The following is a 15,137-nucleotide window of genomic DNA, read 5'->3' on the forward strand; positions in this document are numbered from 1 at the left end:
GTAGACTAATTGCAACGGCAGGTCAGATGCAGATGACATACTTGTTGGCAGTACAAACCACAAAGTTACCAGAATGATCATTACTGACAAAAACTTCAATGGCTAAAATAACATCAAACACATACAATGCACACACAAATAAAATGGAATTCTTGTACAAGAACATTAACTAAAGGAATTGGTTCTTGTGTCATAACACAGATTGGTGGTTAAAATAGTCTCAATAGTTACAACCATGCTGGTGAACATCGCTGCACTTTTTCTTTTCTTACCTAATTACATGTACCATACAGTAGTTCATCAAGCATATTACACTTGCTGCTATTTATGAAAATCAAAAACAATTTTTTAAATATTATGTAATTCTTATCCATGAACATTTGAAGTGTTGAAAAAGAATCTGAATTTCATCAAACATAGCAAACTGTAGTTTATTAAATAAAATTAGCTCAAATTTATTGTACAAAAATAGGACTGGAAACAGTTTTGTATGTGAAATGACAAGTTCGGCATTAAGTGTGAATGTCATCACAAAGAGATAAGTGTAATAGTATGTATGTTAATGTCAAAAAATAAAACAGTTGGTGCAGTTTACTGTTAGACATAAGGTGGTGGACACCTTACAGGAGCTGCTGTCTTGTGTAGCACACATATACAAGTAAAGACAAATTTTAAGATATATGAAATAAAGTTTATGTAAAAATATAGGTCAAATATATAAAATGTTTCTCATCTTACAATTTACACTGTATTAGTAAATAAATACAGTTGTGAGAGAAACTAGAAAAATTGGGTAAGTAGCTTTAGTGAACAATCTTCCAGGACTGTCTTAGCACCTACAACTCTATTGTACAGAAGCACCAATTGCTCTCATTGTTAACTAGGACTGTACTCTTTGACAGCTGTAGCCTAGACTCCTATGTAAATATTCAACAATGCACAAACAACGCGCAGCTTTCTTCCATGGCACAGTTTTTATATCACTTCACTTTGAACCATTAAACTGTTACAGTATTTGCACTAGTTGTGGCAATCTGCTACATTGTAACTATTTCATTCAAATTAATGAATTTTAATTTTTAAACCAGTCTAAAATCATTAAAACTTACATCTGTATCCCTACATATACTTAAGTATTCTCAATAGGTACTACATAGCCTAAAAATAAGAAATATAAAATATAGCACATTTCTACACGTAGCTTGAAAAACAGTAGAATTCACTTGAAATTATTAAAAAGTACTGAATTTTAAAATTTCTGCTAGTGTAAAAGAAGTAAGGTCATGTTTCCCCAGTCTCTAACTTTTTATGCTATCCTGTTGCTTCCTAAAACAGCTGCATTAGCATTGACATCAGCACCAACTAGTGGTAGAGTAGTGAGACAGTGGAAGTTAGTTTCTTCCAGGTCCTGCTGAAGTTTAGCCAATGATGGACATTGCATCACTACACCTTGGATGCCCTGCAATGTCTGTAAAGAATAATATAAATATAGTACTAGGATATAATCTAAATATATGACACTGGAAAAAGAGAGAAAGAGAAAGAAGAGAGAGAGAGAGAGAGAGAGAGAGAGAGAGAGAGAGAGAGAGAGAGAGAGATAGTTCAATAGACATTTTACAAAGATGATATTATGCCAGAATAAAATGTATCAGTATAGTTGATATTTCTCCAGAAACTGCAACAATACCATTTACTGCCACATTTTCTGAGAGCAATCAAATTCTTCATTTCATCTCAAATACATTATATAGTTCTATGAGTATGTGAGCTGTTGGAGCAACATGTAATCAGTGGCAGCACACAAGAATGTTGACCTGCTTACCTCAAGTGCCCCATCAATAACTTCATACTGTCGACGTACTTCCTGCATAGCTAGACCAGTCAGACTTTCAGGTTTCAAGTCGGGAATCTGTAAAGATAACATTCCATAAATATAGGTTTTCCACAGCTTGTAAGGCAGAAAATGAAATTCTGTTGTCTCAGACTCTCAGTTGTTTTTTAAATTCAGATGAGGATGCATAATATGATTATCATTGCAAGGATAAATTATTCCAAACTGACACTTGAGCGGGTGTGCCTATGTATTAAGTGCACCACAATTAACATTGTCTTGTACATCCAAGTGAGCAGCAGTAATGAAGAAAGTCAGCTATGTGAGAGAAAATGTATGATCCATGTGAGAAAATGACCCAGCATCACAGCTAGCAGCATGGTCCCACAATGAGGCAGTTGTCTATGAGATAATTAGTCATTGAATTAGGATTTGGCTCAGACCGGATGCAATTAAGCTGTTTAATGCTCCAAGGGGCTCATTACTATTGGGTAACACAGTATGTGATATAATGAAAATTTATTTTACTGTTGTTTAGTAAACACTGATTTAGCTCATATAATATAAGTTCATTTTATTGTCATTTAGTTAAACTAACATTAAACTGTGTTGTTGCCCATACATGTTTACCTTGGTAACAAAAGACAATTATTCTTTACATGAGTACAAAGTACACTGCATGTCCATTTGTGTTGAGAAAATAGGTGCACCCGCTTGAGGGTTAATGGTTTGTGTGTGCAAGTGTGTGTGTGTGTGTGTGTGTGTGTGTGTGTGTGTGTGTGTGTGTAGGATCTGTATGTCAATGATGAGACAATTTTCACACTATGCACCACAGAAATAACTTTTTAGTTGTTTTCCAGTCACCCTGAACTCATAATATTTTAAGAGGTTTAACATGCTGTAACAGAATTGAGTAATCCCAGATAGATGAAAAAGAAGTTTTGGTCATGATCATGAGAAAAAGAATGAGCCCAACTCTAACATAAAGGTGTCATCTGTAATTTTAATACTGGTTCCATAATGAATTTACTCAAATGGAAAAACTTGCTGTATTGTGAGTCTTTTAACTATGTGTACACAGAGAGATTGTGTACGAGGGCCATTCAATAAGTAATGAAACACATTTTTTTTCTTAGCCAATTTTGGTTGGAAAAATGTAGAATTTGTTGTGGGACAGTGTGGAATATTCCTGCTTCAGCCCATAAGACCTTCATAGAGTTCCAGTTATGACAGCACTATAAATAGCCTTCAAAATTATGTCTGCAACTGAGATGTGTTCCAAACAGAGAACTGTCATTGAGATTCTTTTGATGGAAAACAAGAGCATCACAGATATTCATAGGTGCTACCAAAAAGACTACACAGATCTGACAGTGAACAAAAGCATGGTGAGTCATTGGGCAAGGTGTCTGTCGTCTTTGCAACAAGGTCTCACAAACCTGTTCGATCTCCTACGTGCCAGTCAACTGCACATATCTGTGAATCCTGCAATGTTGGAATTTGCAGGAAGTCTCATTTTAGGTAACTGACAGAGACACAACAGTTCACCAGGTGTGTGGCACAAGGTTCCTTGCTGCCTACCAGAAAACCATAAAGAGCACTGAAGGACCATCTGTGGAGAACTGCCTATGCATTTTGAGGTTGATTGTGAGAATTTTTTGTCAAATATCATCACAGGCAATGAAACATGGGTTCATCACTTTGAACCGGAAACACAGCAGGAATCCATGGAGTGGTGCCACACCACCTTTTCTCCAAAGAAAAAGGTCAAAGCTGCAACCTAAACGGGTCAAGTCATAGTGCCAGTCTTCTGGGACTCTGAAGGGGTTATTCTGTTTGATACCTTCACTCTTGGTGCAACAACCAACCATGAAGTGTATTGTGCTACCCCCTAGGAAACTGAAGAAATGAGTTCCATACATCACCATGAAATTGCAAATGAACTTCTTCTTCTCCACAACAACGCAAGGCCTCACACAAGTCTGCACAACCCAGAGCAGCTCACAAAACTTCATTGGACTGTTCTTCCTCATTCATCCTACATCTCAGATCTCACATCTTCTGACTTCCACCTGTTTGGCCCAGTGAAGGAAGCATTCTGTGGGAAGCAGAATGTGGTTGATGGGGAAGTTATTGATGCTGCAAGATATTTTCTCCATTGTTACCCAGCAGAGTATACCACGAGAGCATACATTCCCTCCCAGTAAGGTGGCATAATTGATCACACTGAACAGAGATTATGTTAAAAAACAGGATCTTATAGCTGAAATAGTGGGAAATAATATAATGTACTGGAATCCTGGATAAAGCCAACCTGCTTTCACAAAAAAAGTGTTGCCCTTGTAATATCTGGCCTCTGCTGTGTCTCCAACACGAGCCACCGTGAGCGCCACCCCCCCCCCCCCCCCCTTCCGACATGCACACTGTTAAACTACGTTGCAAATATCTCCATAGCATCCAAGTTATATTCTATAAACTCAATAAATATCTTAACAAATACATTTAATACTAGCCATCTGTAACCCACTGCCCATTGGAGTCTCCATAAACTGTGGTACACACCTATATTGGTAACCTAGCAGTTAACTGTAACATTCTAGAGCAAAATTTTCTTGGTTTACCTGTTGTGTCAAGTTATAGTGCAGCGATGTACTCTAAGAACCACCTTTATTCAGTCATTGGATGACTGAAGAATGTGCTATCAAGGAACAGCTGTAGTAAATACAACATTAATAGAGCACTCTTTAAAAAATGAAAACATGTAGAGTGTCATATCACATGATATAGCACTCCTTCCTTTCTGCAGAACTACACTGAGTAACATAAACAGGGTTCTGGACAGATAAAACTTATTTACCAACCATGTAAGTCAAAGAGGATATGCTAGGCTCAGTAAGACAATCTTAGTCTCAGAGCTTTGAGATTTATAACATTCTTTGCAAATGTGCTAGCATTCAAATTGGTCCATCAATATGTACAATTTCAGAAATGAATCATGTCATCCACACGAAGGAGCTGTGCTCAGATTTTAGTGAACAAAGAGAGGAGATTGCGAATGGGTGCAGTGGATAGACTGAATGTGTTCAAACATTACTAAGCAACCAGCAATAAATAACAAATTTGATTTACGTATGATGAACTGACTTATCCACAAGAGGAAGAGGGAATAGTTAAGGCTAATAAGAAGATCATTACTGTGCTATATTTTGGAAAAATCTGAGAAATTGGCAAATACATTTAAACCATACAATGTCCAGTTGGAATTCAAAGTGAAAAACTTAGATATAATTTAAGACATAGGGTAGGGAATGGGAAACGTAAACTAGAACAACAAGCAAGAGTATGCAAAATATACTCTCCATAATACAATGTGAGGGACACCACAGCGCAATTTCTTGCATTCTAACATTTCAGAAATGCCTTGAAGAAACTTTCATCCCATACGTATTTTCAGTAGAAAAAAAGATGTCAGTCCACCTATCACAAGAGTGGTGATTCAATACTGTATATCTGCACTGCATAGTTAGTGCACTGGATAGAATTTTGGGTCAGAATACTTTGAGTTCAAGAGTTCAGTTCCGGGTCTAGGTGTAATTTTTATTTTCACATTTTAATATGCTTTAGCATATGCTATTTATTAAATGATACATATTCTATTATTGCAGCTTTTTTTTAACATTGTAGATAACAATTATTGGTAAGATATGTCAAAAATATTCATGAAGAGCAATAATCAATTAAAAATAATTTGTCAAAGGACAGAAATAACTACAAAACTAATCACTATGGTCACATTAATATGCTACTTTTAGCAAGAGCACCTGACTGAAATATTTTGAATAAACTACCAGTGACAGTATGTCTTTCACAAAACAGTCTTCAGTGCAGATGCTTAAAGTCACCTCTCTGGACTTCACAGTTACAAGAACAGCATAGAAGCACAGTAACAGTTCTTCTACATCCATCGGTAAAGTACAATAAACATAACTGAGTATGGTAAATACTTGTGAATGGGTTTGTTAGACATACAGGTGATTTAACACCTTAAACGAATATGATGGACATAAAAAGTGGTAAGCATGGTACCTGGTGCTCATCATTAGCACAATTGCTGGAAGATGTGCTGCAAACTGGGTTTGAAAGTAGTTGACGAAGTCATATTAAAGAATGTGGCTATGTGATTTTCATGGGAAGTACCTAGGATACAGGTATAGATGAAGAAAGAGAATGGTGGAATCCTTTTTTCCTGTTTTTGCTCTGGGGTAAGAAGTTTAACTGACAAATGAAGAATCAACACTGACAATAAGCCAAAAAGCATGGAGGGGCATAGAAGAGAATGGAGTATACATTTCAAGACAAAATATGTCTTTAAAAGGGGCACAATAAGAATGATTGTAATTTCATTTATATGTTAGCATTCAGTAACTGTACATGTTTATACAAGATGTGCTATAATTGCTGTATGACAATTACGTGAGGATGCCACAACACAGCCTAAAAGTAGAAAATGAAAAAATAATGTGAAAAGGATAGACTGCTACCCACTATGTAGAGTAGTTGTTGAGTCACAGACAGACACAACAAAAGGACTGCTCTACATGTGAGCTTCCAGCACAACTCATATAAACATGACCACTGTCTCTGGCAAGAGAGGTCATTGGTCTGGCCTCAGTGGCCAGAGACAGGGGTAGTATGTGTGTGAGTTGTGCTTGTCTGAATGTGTGTGTATTTTCTACTTTAGCATAAGGCCATTTGCCCGAAAGCTCACATGTACAGCAATTTTTTTGTTTTACCTGTTTGTGACTCAACATCTTCTCTATATCGTGAGTAGCAATCTATCCTTTTGATAATACTGTCACTATTCCACCCCAGATTTTCCATTGTTTAAAAGTGAAAAAATTGCACTATAATTGGTACTGAACTCAAGTATTTTCATTTGAAACTCTATCTACTTCATTAACTGTACAGTTCAGGTGTACAGTACTTTAAAACAGTTGTATAGGTGACTGCAGTGTTTACAGACTGCCTTTCTTTGTTGTCCATTTTCTACCAAAAATATGAACCAAACAGAAGTTCGTTACAGGCATTTTTGTACCGCCAGTGTCCAAGGAATCATGCTGTGGCATCTGAATGTACAAATTTTGGATCACCTTGTACAAGACAGGTATAAAGAGCACAAAGACTCTTTCACATTGGGCAATTCTGGAAAATTTGTTGGAGCCAAACACTTAAGGCTTCATGGAAGGTAGTGAAATGAGAGACAGAACAACCAGCTACAGAATATGAACATGACAATTGAACTGAATGGAATGGTTATAAATGATGAGTCACAGGTAGAAAATGTATTTACTAATCATTTCTTAAATATAGTAGAAAGCAAAGACTTCAAGAGAAAAATCAGAGCAATATTTTGCAATCATAACTCTCATGAAATTCAATCACTTGAATATATCACCCACTTCTCCTTTTGAAATTAAGAAAATTATACATTCTCTCAAAAATGAAAGCTCATCTGGTTTTCATGGTGTTTCCAATAAAGTACCAAAAATTTATTCCCACATGATAATCCCAGTCTTTTCTGAAATATGTAATGCTTCACTAACTCAAGGCAGTTTGCCAGAGAGACTGAAATATGCCATTGTTGAAACCCTGTTTAAGAAATATGGTAAGAGAGATGTCAATAACTACTGACCCGTCTCACTGCTGACATCATTTTCCAAAATGTCTGAGAATGTGATGTATTTTAAAATAGTATTTCACCTTAGCAACAATAATATCCTCAGCAAATCCCACAGTTTGGATTGCAGAAGAGTTGCTCTCCTGAGAATGCATTTCCGCAATCCCTCACCAAATTTCACAAGCATTAAATAATGAAATGGACAGATTAGTATTTTCTGTGACCTAACTAAGGCATTTTAAGGGGTGAATCACAGCATTTTCCTAGATAAACCGAAGTTTTACAGGACTGATAGTACAGCCAAACAATGGATAATGTCCTATCTAACCAAAGTAATGCAGAAAGTTGTACTTAGTAATTCAATCAATGTAGTCTGGGGACACTGTTCTGACAGGAGAAATCATGTATGGGGTTCCCCAAGACTCAGTCTTAGGACCACTATTGTTCCTCATATATGTAAACAATCTCCTGTCATATACATTATTAGTTCTTTTTGCAGATGACACTAGTACTGCAATCAATTGAAGTACACATAAAAAACAGAAGAAATGCAAAATAATGTCCTTGAAAATATTAACTGGCTTTTCATGAATGGTATCAATCTCAATTTTAGACACAGCGTATTCAGTTCTGCACATTTGGGGTACTACAACAACAATAAGTGTAACACTTGGTGAGGGGGTAATAAATACAGTTGAAACTTCAAAATTCTTGTGTGTTCATACCGAAGAGAATTTAAACTGGGAAAAGGACATTTCTGAACTCCTAACACAACTTAGTTCAGTCGCATTTGCATTTAGAATCACTGCAAATCTTGGGGAGAGACAAATCAGTAAGTTGACATATTTTGCATATTTTCATTCAGTAATGTCATATGGAATAATATTCTGGGGTAACTCATACATAAGAAAGAAAGTTTTCTGGGTTCAAAAATGTGCTGTAAGAAAATGTGTGGTGGTCATCCGAGATTATCTTGTAGACTGCGTAAAGAGTTGGGCATTCCGCTATTGCTTCATAGTATACGTACTCCCTCATGAAGGTTGTTGTATAAAATCAACTACATTTCAAAAGGAACAACGATGTATATAATTACAATACCAGAAGGAAAAATGACATTCATCACTCCATATTAGGTTGTCTTTAGCATAAAAAGGGGCGCACAATGCTCAAAAACAATTTTTTCACTTACCTAGCGATACGAAATGTGTGACAGATAAATAAAATTTGAAAACAAACTGAAAAAGTTTATTCTTGACAACTCCTATTTTTTACAATAATTTCTATTAATGTTTTAAAAGTCGGTGAGTAGTAATTACTAATTCGTGTCTGTATACACTGATGGAAGAAAATCGCGACACCAACATGGAGTTGTGTGACATAAACAGAAGTTCATAGGTGAGTTTCTACATCTGAATGATGACATTTATTAAAATATCACACCAATATTAAGAAAAGGAAAGTTGCTACTCATCATATAGTGGAGAGGTTGAGTTGCAGATAGACAGAAGAAAATGACTGTTACAATATAATTTCTTTACTTTACATTAATCATTTTTTGGTGTTGTAATTTTTTTCCAACACCGTATTTTTAAAAAATAGAAATGTTAAGCATGTAGCCAGATTTACAAATCAGTTTGTGATATGAACGTGAAATGACTCATTCCACATCATTACGATTTATCTTGCAAAATGATCCATGAAAGAAGAAACCAACTAACTAACAAACTTACACATATGAGAGATATCTCACCTACTAAAAGATTCTGAGGAGGATTTAAAAGTGGCAGAAATGGTGAATAAAGGAAGGAAAGTTAACCTACTTGAAGAACTAGAAATATCAGTTCATGAGGATAGATCTGGTAATGTGCTCAATGCAAAAATTGGAGAATGGTAACAGATTCTTTGACAAGTTCATGGATCTTTTTTGAGGTTTAGAGGTAAAATGATATACATAAGCTGTTTTTACAGATGTCCCCTGTGTCATTTATGGAACAGAGAAAAATGGTTGGTGGCTTAAAGCAGTCAGCGGCACTGTGTGCCTGATGTTTGCAGAACAAGTCTGTGCACTGGAAGGCAACTGGTATGATATTAAGCAGATACAGTCAGGTACTGTTACAGAAAAGGAACACTTTGGCAAAAGGGCAGTAATATGAGGAAGCAAAACAGAGGAACAATGCTGCCAATTTTAAAGTAAAACACGGACTTCAACTCTGATTACTTATGTTTTATTTTACGACCGTTTTTATGCATTTTTAAGCATTTATGTATGAAGAGTTAAACACAGACAGGCAGATGATGGGAGCACGACTCCCAAAACATGTAGCTGTTGATAAAATTCCTTATAGTTGAGTGTTGTTTGCTAAATAACTATAACTATATACCTTTGTTTCTGACATTCCATTTTCCTCATTACGCTAATCTCAAACCATTTGACTACAGATGATGCCACTAGTATAATCTTGTTGGTTCCATGTTCTGTTTCAATTACATTTTCCTTATTGAATCTTGTACATGATTACCAATTTTATTTAACTGCAGCACTTTAAAAAGATTTACTTGGTCTCAAATGCTCAGGTCAGACAATTATATCTTCATTGCCTTTGTAGGCTTACTTCAGGCTCTGCAGTTGGAGAGTATAGCTTTCTATCTAAATTTCCACAATTACTAGCTTTCATTTATTTCTTTTATGTCTATTTTAAGATGCTGTATTGAAAGAAAACCTGCCAATCTTTACCTCATTAGGGAGGCTAGACTACTACTCTCATAAACCAGGATAAATCAGTGGGAATAATGAAGGAGTCAACACCAACATATTTCACACACTGGAAGTACCAGCTTTCTCTATTGATATTGTTACAATGAGAAGTTTCATGGGGAATAAGTCAGCAGTTGAAGGAAATCAGGGAGGAGGTACAGCAACTAACTGCATGCATGGTCAGGATGACTTTAAACAGAGACAGTATTGCAGTATCGAAGGTAATGGAGAAACCACCCCATTGTATTTCCCTGGCACATGCAGCCCTGCGATAGAAGTGTCATGATGTCTTTTTCTCAGTTAAAATATTCCATTAAACCTCCATGTGGTGATTGAGAGGAGAGAGACGGAAATGGAAAGTACACAAGTATTTTAGAAAGCAGTGAGATGCAGTTCCAGGAGACATGCATTTTTGGAACGAGGATGGTAGGATCATTTATACTAGAACAGATAACAGCAGAGCAGGAGTAACAATTGTTAATGAGTGGGGAAACTGGTAACAGAGAAAAAGTTTATCTACAGCAATCAGAAAGAATACTGATTGTGAAATTCAGTGGATATCCAGTAGATACTTACAAAAATTCATATTTAAACCCTAATTATAGATTTAAATCACAGTGAAACTGAATTGTATGATGATAACAAACTCTTAAAATATGTCAAAGAGGATGAGAATTTAATCATAATGGCAGATTAGACTGCAATCATCAGCAAAGGAAGGGAACAGAAAATAACAAGAGCATACAGTCTCAGCAAGTAAGATGAGAGGAGAGTAAAATAAATAGACTTCTTTGCTGGACATGGGTTAACACTTCCAGCGTGGTGCCTGCATGCCACACAGGAGGGCTCACCCTCACATTCCCAATGGCGCCCATATCAAGTATGACTGAGAATCTACCATGTGCCTCAAGGTCATTTAGTGGAGAATGGAAGCTGTTTCAGCACTTTTTGTAGAGGTTATAGGCTCTGTCAACCTAGTGGTGATTGAGAGAAGTACAAGGAGCACTTCAATTGTAGTTCTTTCATGGGTGTTTACAAAGACAGAAATGCCATGAAGGGAGCTAACAAGAAATTAGGATATTTTCGATATTTTATATGGAGTGTCAGGATCAGAAACAGAAGATACTGATAGAGAAGACTCATACTTTCCAGGCGAAAATACACATGATGAATCACTGACACAAAGGTTTCAGTCATCTGTGAAGCAAGTAGCTCATTCTCGTATTTTGTATTGTGAGTAACATACACGTCTATTTCCATTTGTGATTTCTGAATATTGGTCTAAGTACTCTTGCTCTATTCTGGTAATGGCACAGACCATCAGTCATCATCTGTAGTGTCTAGTTGTATGCGTATCTCTAAAGAAAGTGAGCAAGGTTGATTGAAACTGGGTGCTGAGACACAACTGTCTATGTTCCAGGAGAATGTTGGTATAGCCTCTCAGTTTTCAGGTGCGGCTGAGGAGTATGATTATTTTACTCATTTCTTTGATGACTGAATGATTCAGCACATCAAAGGTGAAACAAATTGACATGCTGGTATGTAATAATATTTGAATGACATAAAATATTCTCAGTTACCTATATCTACCTTTTAAAAATTCCTATTTTTGTGACTGCAGAGAGAGACACAACTGTATCACTCTAGGGGGAGAGCATGAAAAAATTTTTCAGGCTTTTCATGTGTTTCTTGCTCTAATTATATTGTCAGTTTGAATTGTACATTCTGAAATATACTAATTTGTCTACTTACTTTTCCATTTTAAATGCTTTAAGAATCATATTCTTATCACACTTTCGTATATTGCAATGATATTTAAGTAAAACCCAAAATTATGCCAATTCACAGCCAAGTGCTGAAGAGGCCAGTATTGAAAGTGTTAATAACTGTGAATACACTTAGTGCTGACATTTGTAGTGGTCATAATATGGTATTAGCAAAATGCCAGTTTAAATTCAAGAACTTATAGGAAAAGCAACCAAAATCTGTAACCTAGGCTGGATGAAGTAACTAAAAGCCTAGAATGTGGCCGAACATGTGATAAAAGTAATAATTGAATTTCCAGGAGAAAATAATGTGAAAAACTAGTAGAACGGTCTTAAGGACACAGGGTACTTTTGAATGATGGAAAAACTGATTTTTTAAATAGCTTCATTAAATTCTATAGCCTTTACTGATTACATTGACATATACATTACTGGGTTTAGGATGCAAAATGACTACTGTCTATTACATTTTAGAGTCCCAGTCATTTATACTGCCATGCAACCATTATTTAAATTGCAGAAAACCATTAGTAATTCACAAAATAACCGCAAAATATTTGCTTGTAGCAATTCTGTTTGTGATACATTGTGTATGTTAGTAACACAGTTGGTTTCCAGTGCCTATAAAGGATCATTTTTGCTCCTGTTTGTTTTTGCTCTGAGGGAATATTTTGTTTACATACTACTGAAAGTTTGTTGCATAATTTGTAGAGGATTTTTTGGGTGAAGATGTTCATTAGTGTGCAATAAATACTAACAATGACAACCATCAGGAAATTTGATAAAAGAAAATTCTAGTCTAACTTGTTTACAAATGAAGCAGTCCATAGTACTGAGAGGAATCCGAGTGTCAGTTCACTGGTTCAGTGATGCTGTTTGTAGTGATTGCCAAACCTTGTTACTACTTTGTTGCTCAGTTAGTTTAAGGTAATCTGCAGCATCACATTGTATTTCACCCCTTCCTGTTTCAAGGATGCTTTGATAATCAACAACTAATCACAAAATTATATCACAGTACCTCCCAGAATTTTACACATAATAGTGAATCAGGTGTAGAAGTGTACTGCTAGGCACATGTAGTTTCTTTCAATCAGTTATATGTCCATTTATGTAAACTTTATTTATCTGCCTAGTAAACTCATGCTAAAAAAAAGGGATTTAATAGTTATTTTTGTTGAAGTCTGTTGATGTAAAAATCATTAATATACATTATCTGAAGTAAGTTATAAATACCAAAAGGAATGCCAAGAGGAAGCTTGGAGACGAAATGCAGCAATATGTAGACTCTGTTTCAATGAAGCTCTTGATTTGCAGTGTTGTCCCCAGAACTGATCTTGGTGTTTTGGTTCTGAGTTGAGTGGAAGGACTGAACCAAAGAGTTTGAAGATTCTGTGACAAGCTAGGCTGTGACTTCCTGGACTTGTGCCATAGGGTTGTGAACTGTAGGGTCTCTCTAAATAGATCAGGTGTGCACTACGCATCAGAGGCTGCTCTCAGGTAACTGACTGTGTGTGAGGTGCACACAATGGTTTTATAGATTAGGTGACACTCTGTCCAATCTAGATAATGATAGCTGTAGGAAACCCAGAAGTGTCAGTGTAATACTGAACGAAATGACTCCTACAGGTGAGAGTATTAAAAGCCTAATGGTAAATTGTTGAAGCATTCACAACAAAGTAACAGAGTTTGAAGCACTCATGAAATGCAGTGAAGCTCATATGATACTAGGTACAGAAAGCTAGTTGAAACCTGTAATTGATAGCAGTGAGATTTTTGGGGAAAATTTAAGTGTATATCAAAAGGATAAGCAAATGGGAAAAATGGAAGTTGTTTATTTGTAACAGTAGACAAGAAGCTCAAATCCAGCAAGACAGAAATTGAAGCTGCATGTGAGACTGTTTGGGCAAGACTCAGTATCAGGGGAGGGCATAAAATGATAATTAGATCCATCTATCATCCACCAGACTCATCTCCTGATGTAACCCATTAATCATCCAACAATTAATTGGGAAAATTACAGTTTTGTTAATGGTGGGCATGATAAGACATCCTGTAAAACACCACTAAATGCCTTCTCTGAAAACTACCTAGAACAGACAGTTAGGAATCCCACTCATGATGGAAATATACACTCCTGGAAATGGAAAAAAGAACACATTGACACCGGTGTGTCAGACCCACCATACTTGCTCCGGACACTGCGAGAGGGCTGTAAAAGCAATGATCACACGCACGGCACAGTGGACACACCAGGAACCGCGGTGTTGGCCGTCGAATGGCGCTAGCTGCGCAGCATTTGTGCACCGCCGCCGTCAGTGTCAGCCAGTTTGCCGTGGCATACGGAGCTCCATCGCAGTCTTTAACACTGGTAGTATGCCGCGACAGCGTGGACGTGAACCGTATGTGCAGTTGACGGACTTTGAGCGAGGGCGTATAGTGGGCATGCGGGAGGCCGGGTGGACCTACCGCCGAATTGCTCAACACGTGGGGCGTGAGGTCTCCACAGTACATCGATGTTGTCGCCTGTGGTCGGCGGAAGGTGCACGTGCCCGTCGACCTGGGACCGGACCGCAGCGACGCACGGATGCACGCCAAGACCGTAGGATCCTACGCAGTGCCGTAGGGGACCGCACCGCCAATTCCCAGCAAATTATGGACACTGTTGCTACTGGGGTATCGGCGAGGACCATTCGCAACCGTCTCCATGAAGCTGGGCTACGGTCCCGCACACCGTTAGGCCATCTTCCGCTCACGCCCCAACATCGTGCAGCCCGCCTCCAGTGGTGTCGCGACAGGCGTGAATGGAGGGACGAATGGAGACGTGTCGTCTTCAGCGATGAGAGTCGCTTCTGCCTTGGTGCCAATGATGGTCGTATGCGTGTTTGGCACCGTGCAGGTGAGCGCCACAATCAGGACTGCATACGACCGAGGCACACAGGGCCAACACCCGGCATCATGGTGTGGGGAGCGATCTCCTACACTGGCCGTACACCACTGGTGATCGTCGAGGGGACACTGAATAGTGCACGGTACATCCAAACCGTCATCGAACCCATCGTTCTACCATTCCTAGACCGGCAAGGGAACTTGCTGTTCCAACAGGACAAT

At 37.5% G+C, this 15,137-nt stretch overlaps 1 protein-coding gene across 1 annotated transcript in view; it reads right to left on the reverse strand.

Annotated features, from left to right (window-relative positions):
* Positions 1–405: 405 nt before the first annotated feature.
* Positions 406–15,137, reverse strand: part of LOC126109897 (hormone receptor 4) — a 617,359-nt gene continuing 602,627 nt past the window's right edge. The window contains exons 19-20 of the mRNA XM_049914995.1: positions 1,823–1,909; positions 406–1,468 (exon numbers count right to left, since the gene is read on the reverse strand). Of these exons, the coding sequence (XP_049770952.1) occupies positions 1,307–1,468; positions 1,823–1,909 (249 nt within the window). The 3' untranslated portion in view covers positions 406–1,306. The remainder of the gene's footprint in view (positions 1,469–1,822; positions 1,910–15,137) is intronic.

Source organism: Schistocerca cancellata, chromosome 1, assembly GCF_023864275.1.
Source record: "Schistocerca cancellata isolate TAMUIC-IGC-003103 chromosome 1, iqSchCanc2.1, whole genome shotgun sequence".
NCBI lineage: Eukaryota > Metazoa > Arthropoda > Insecta > Orthoptera > Acrididae > Schistocerca > Schistocerca cancellata.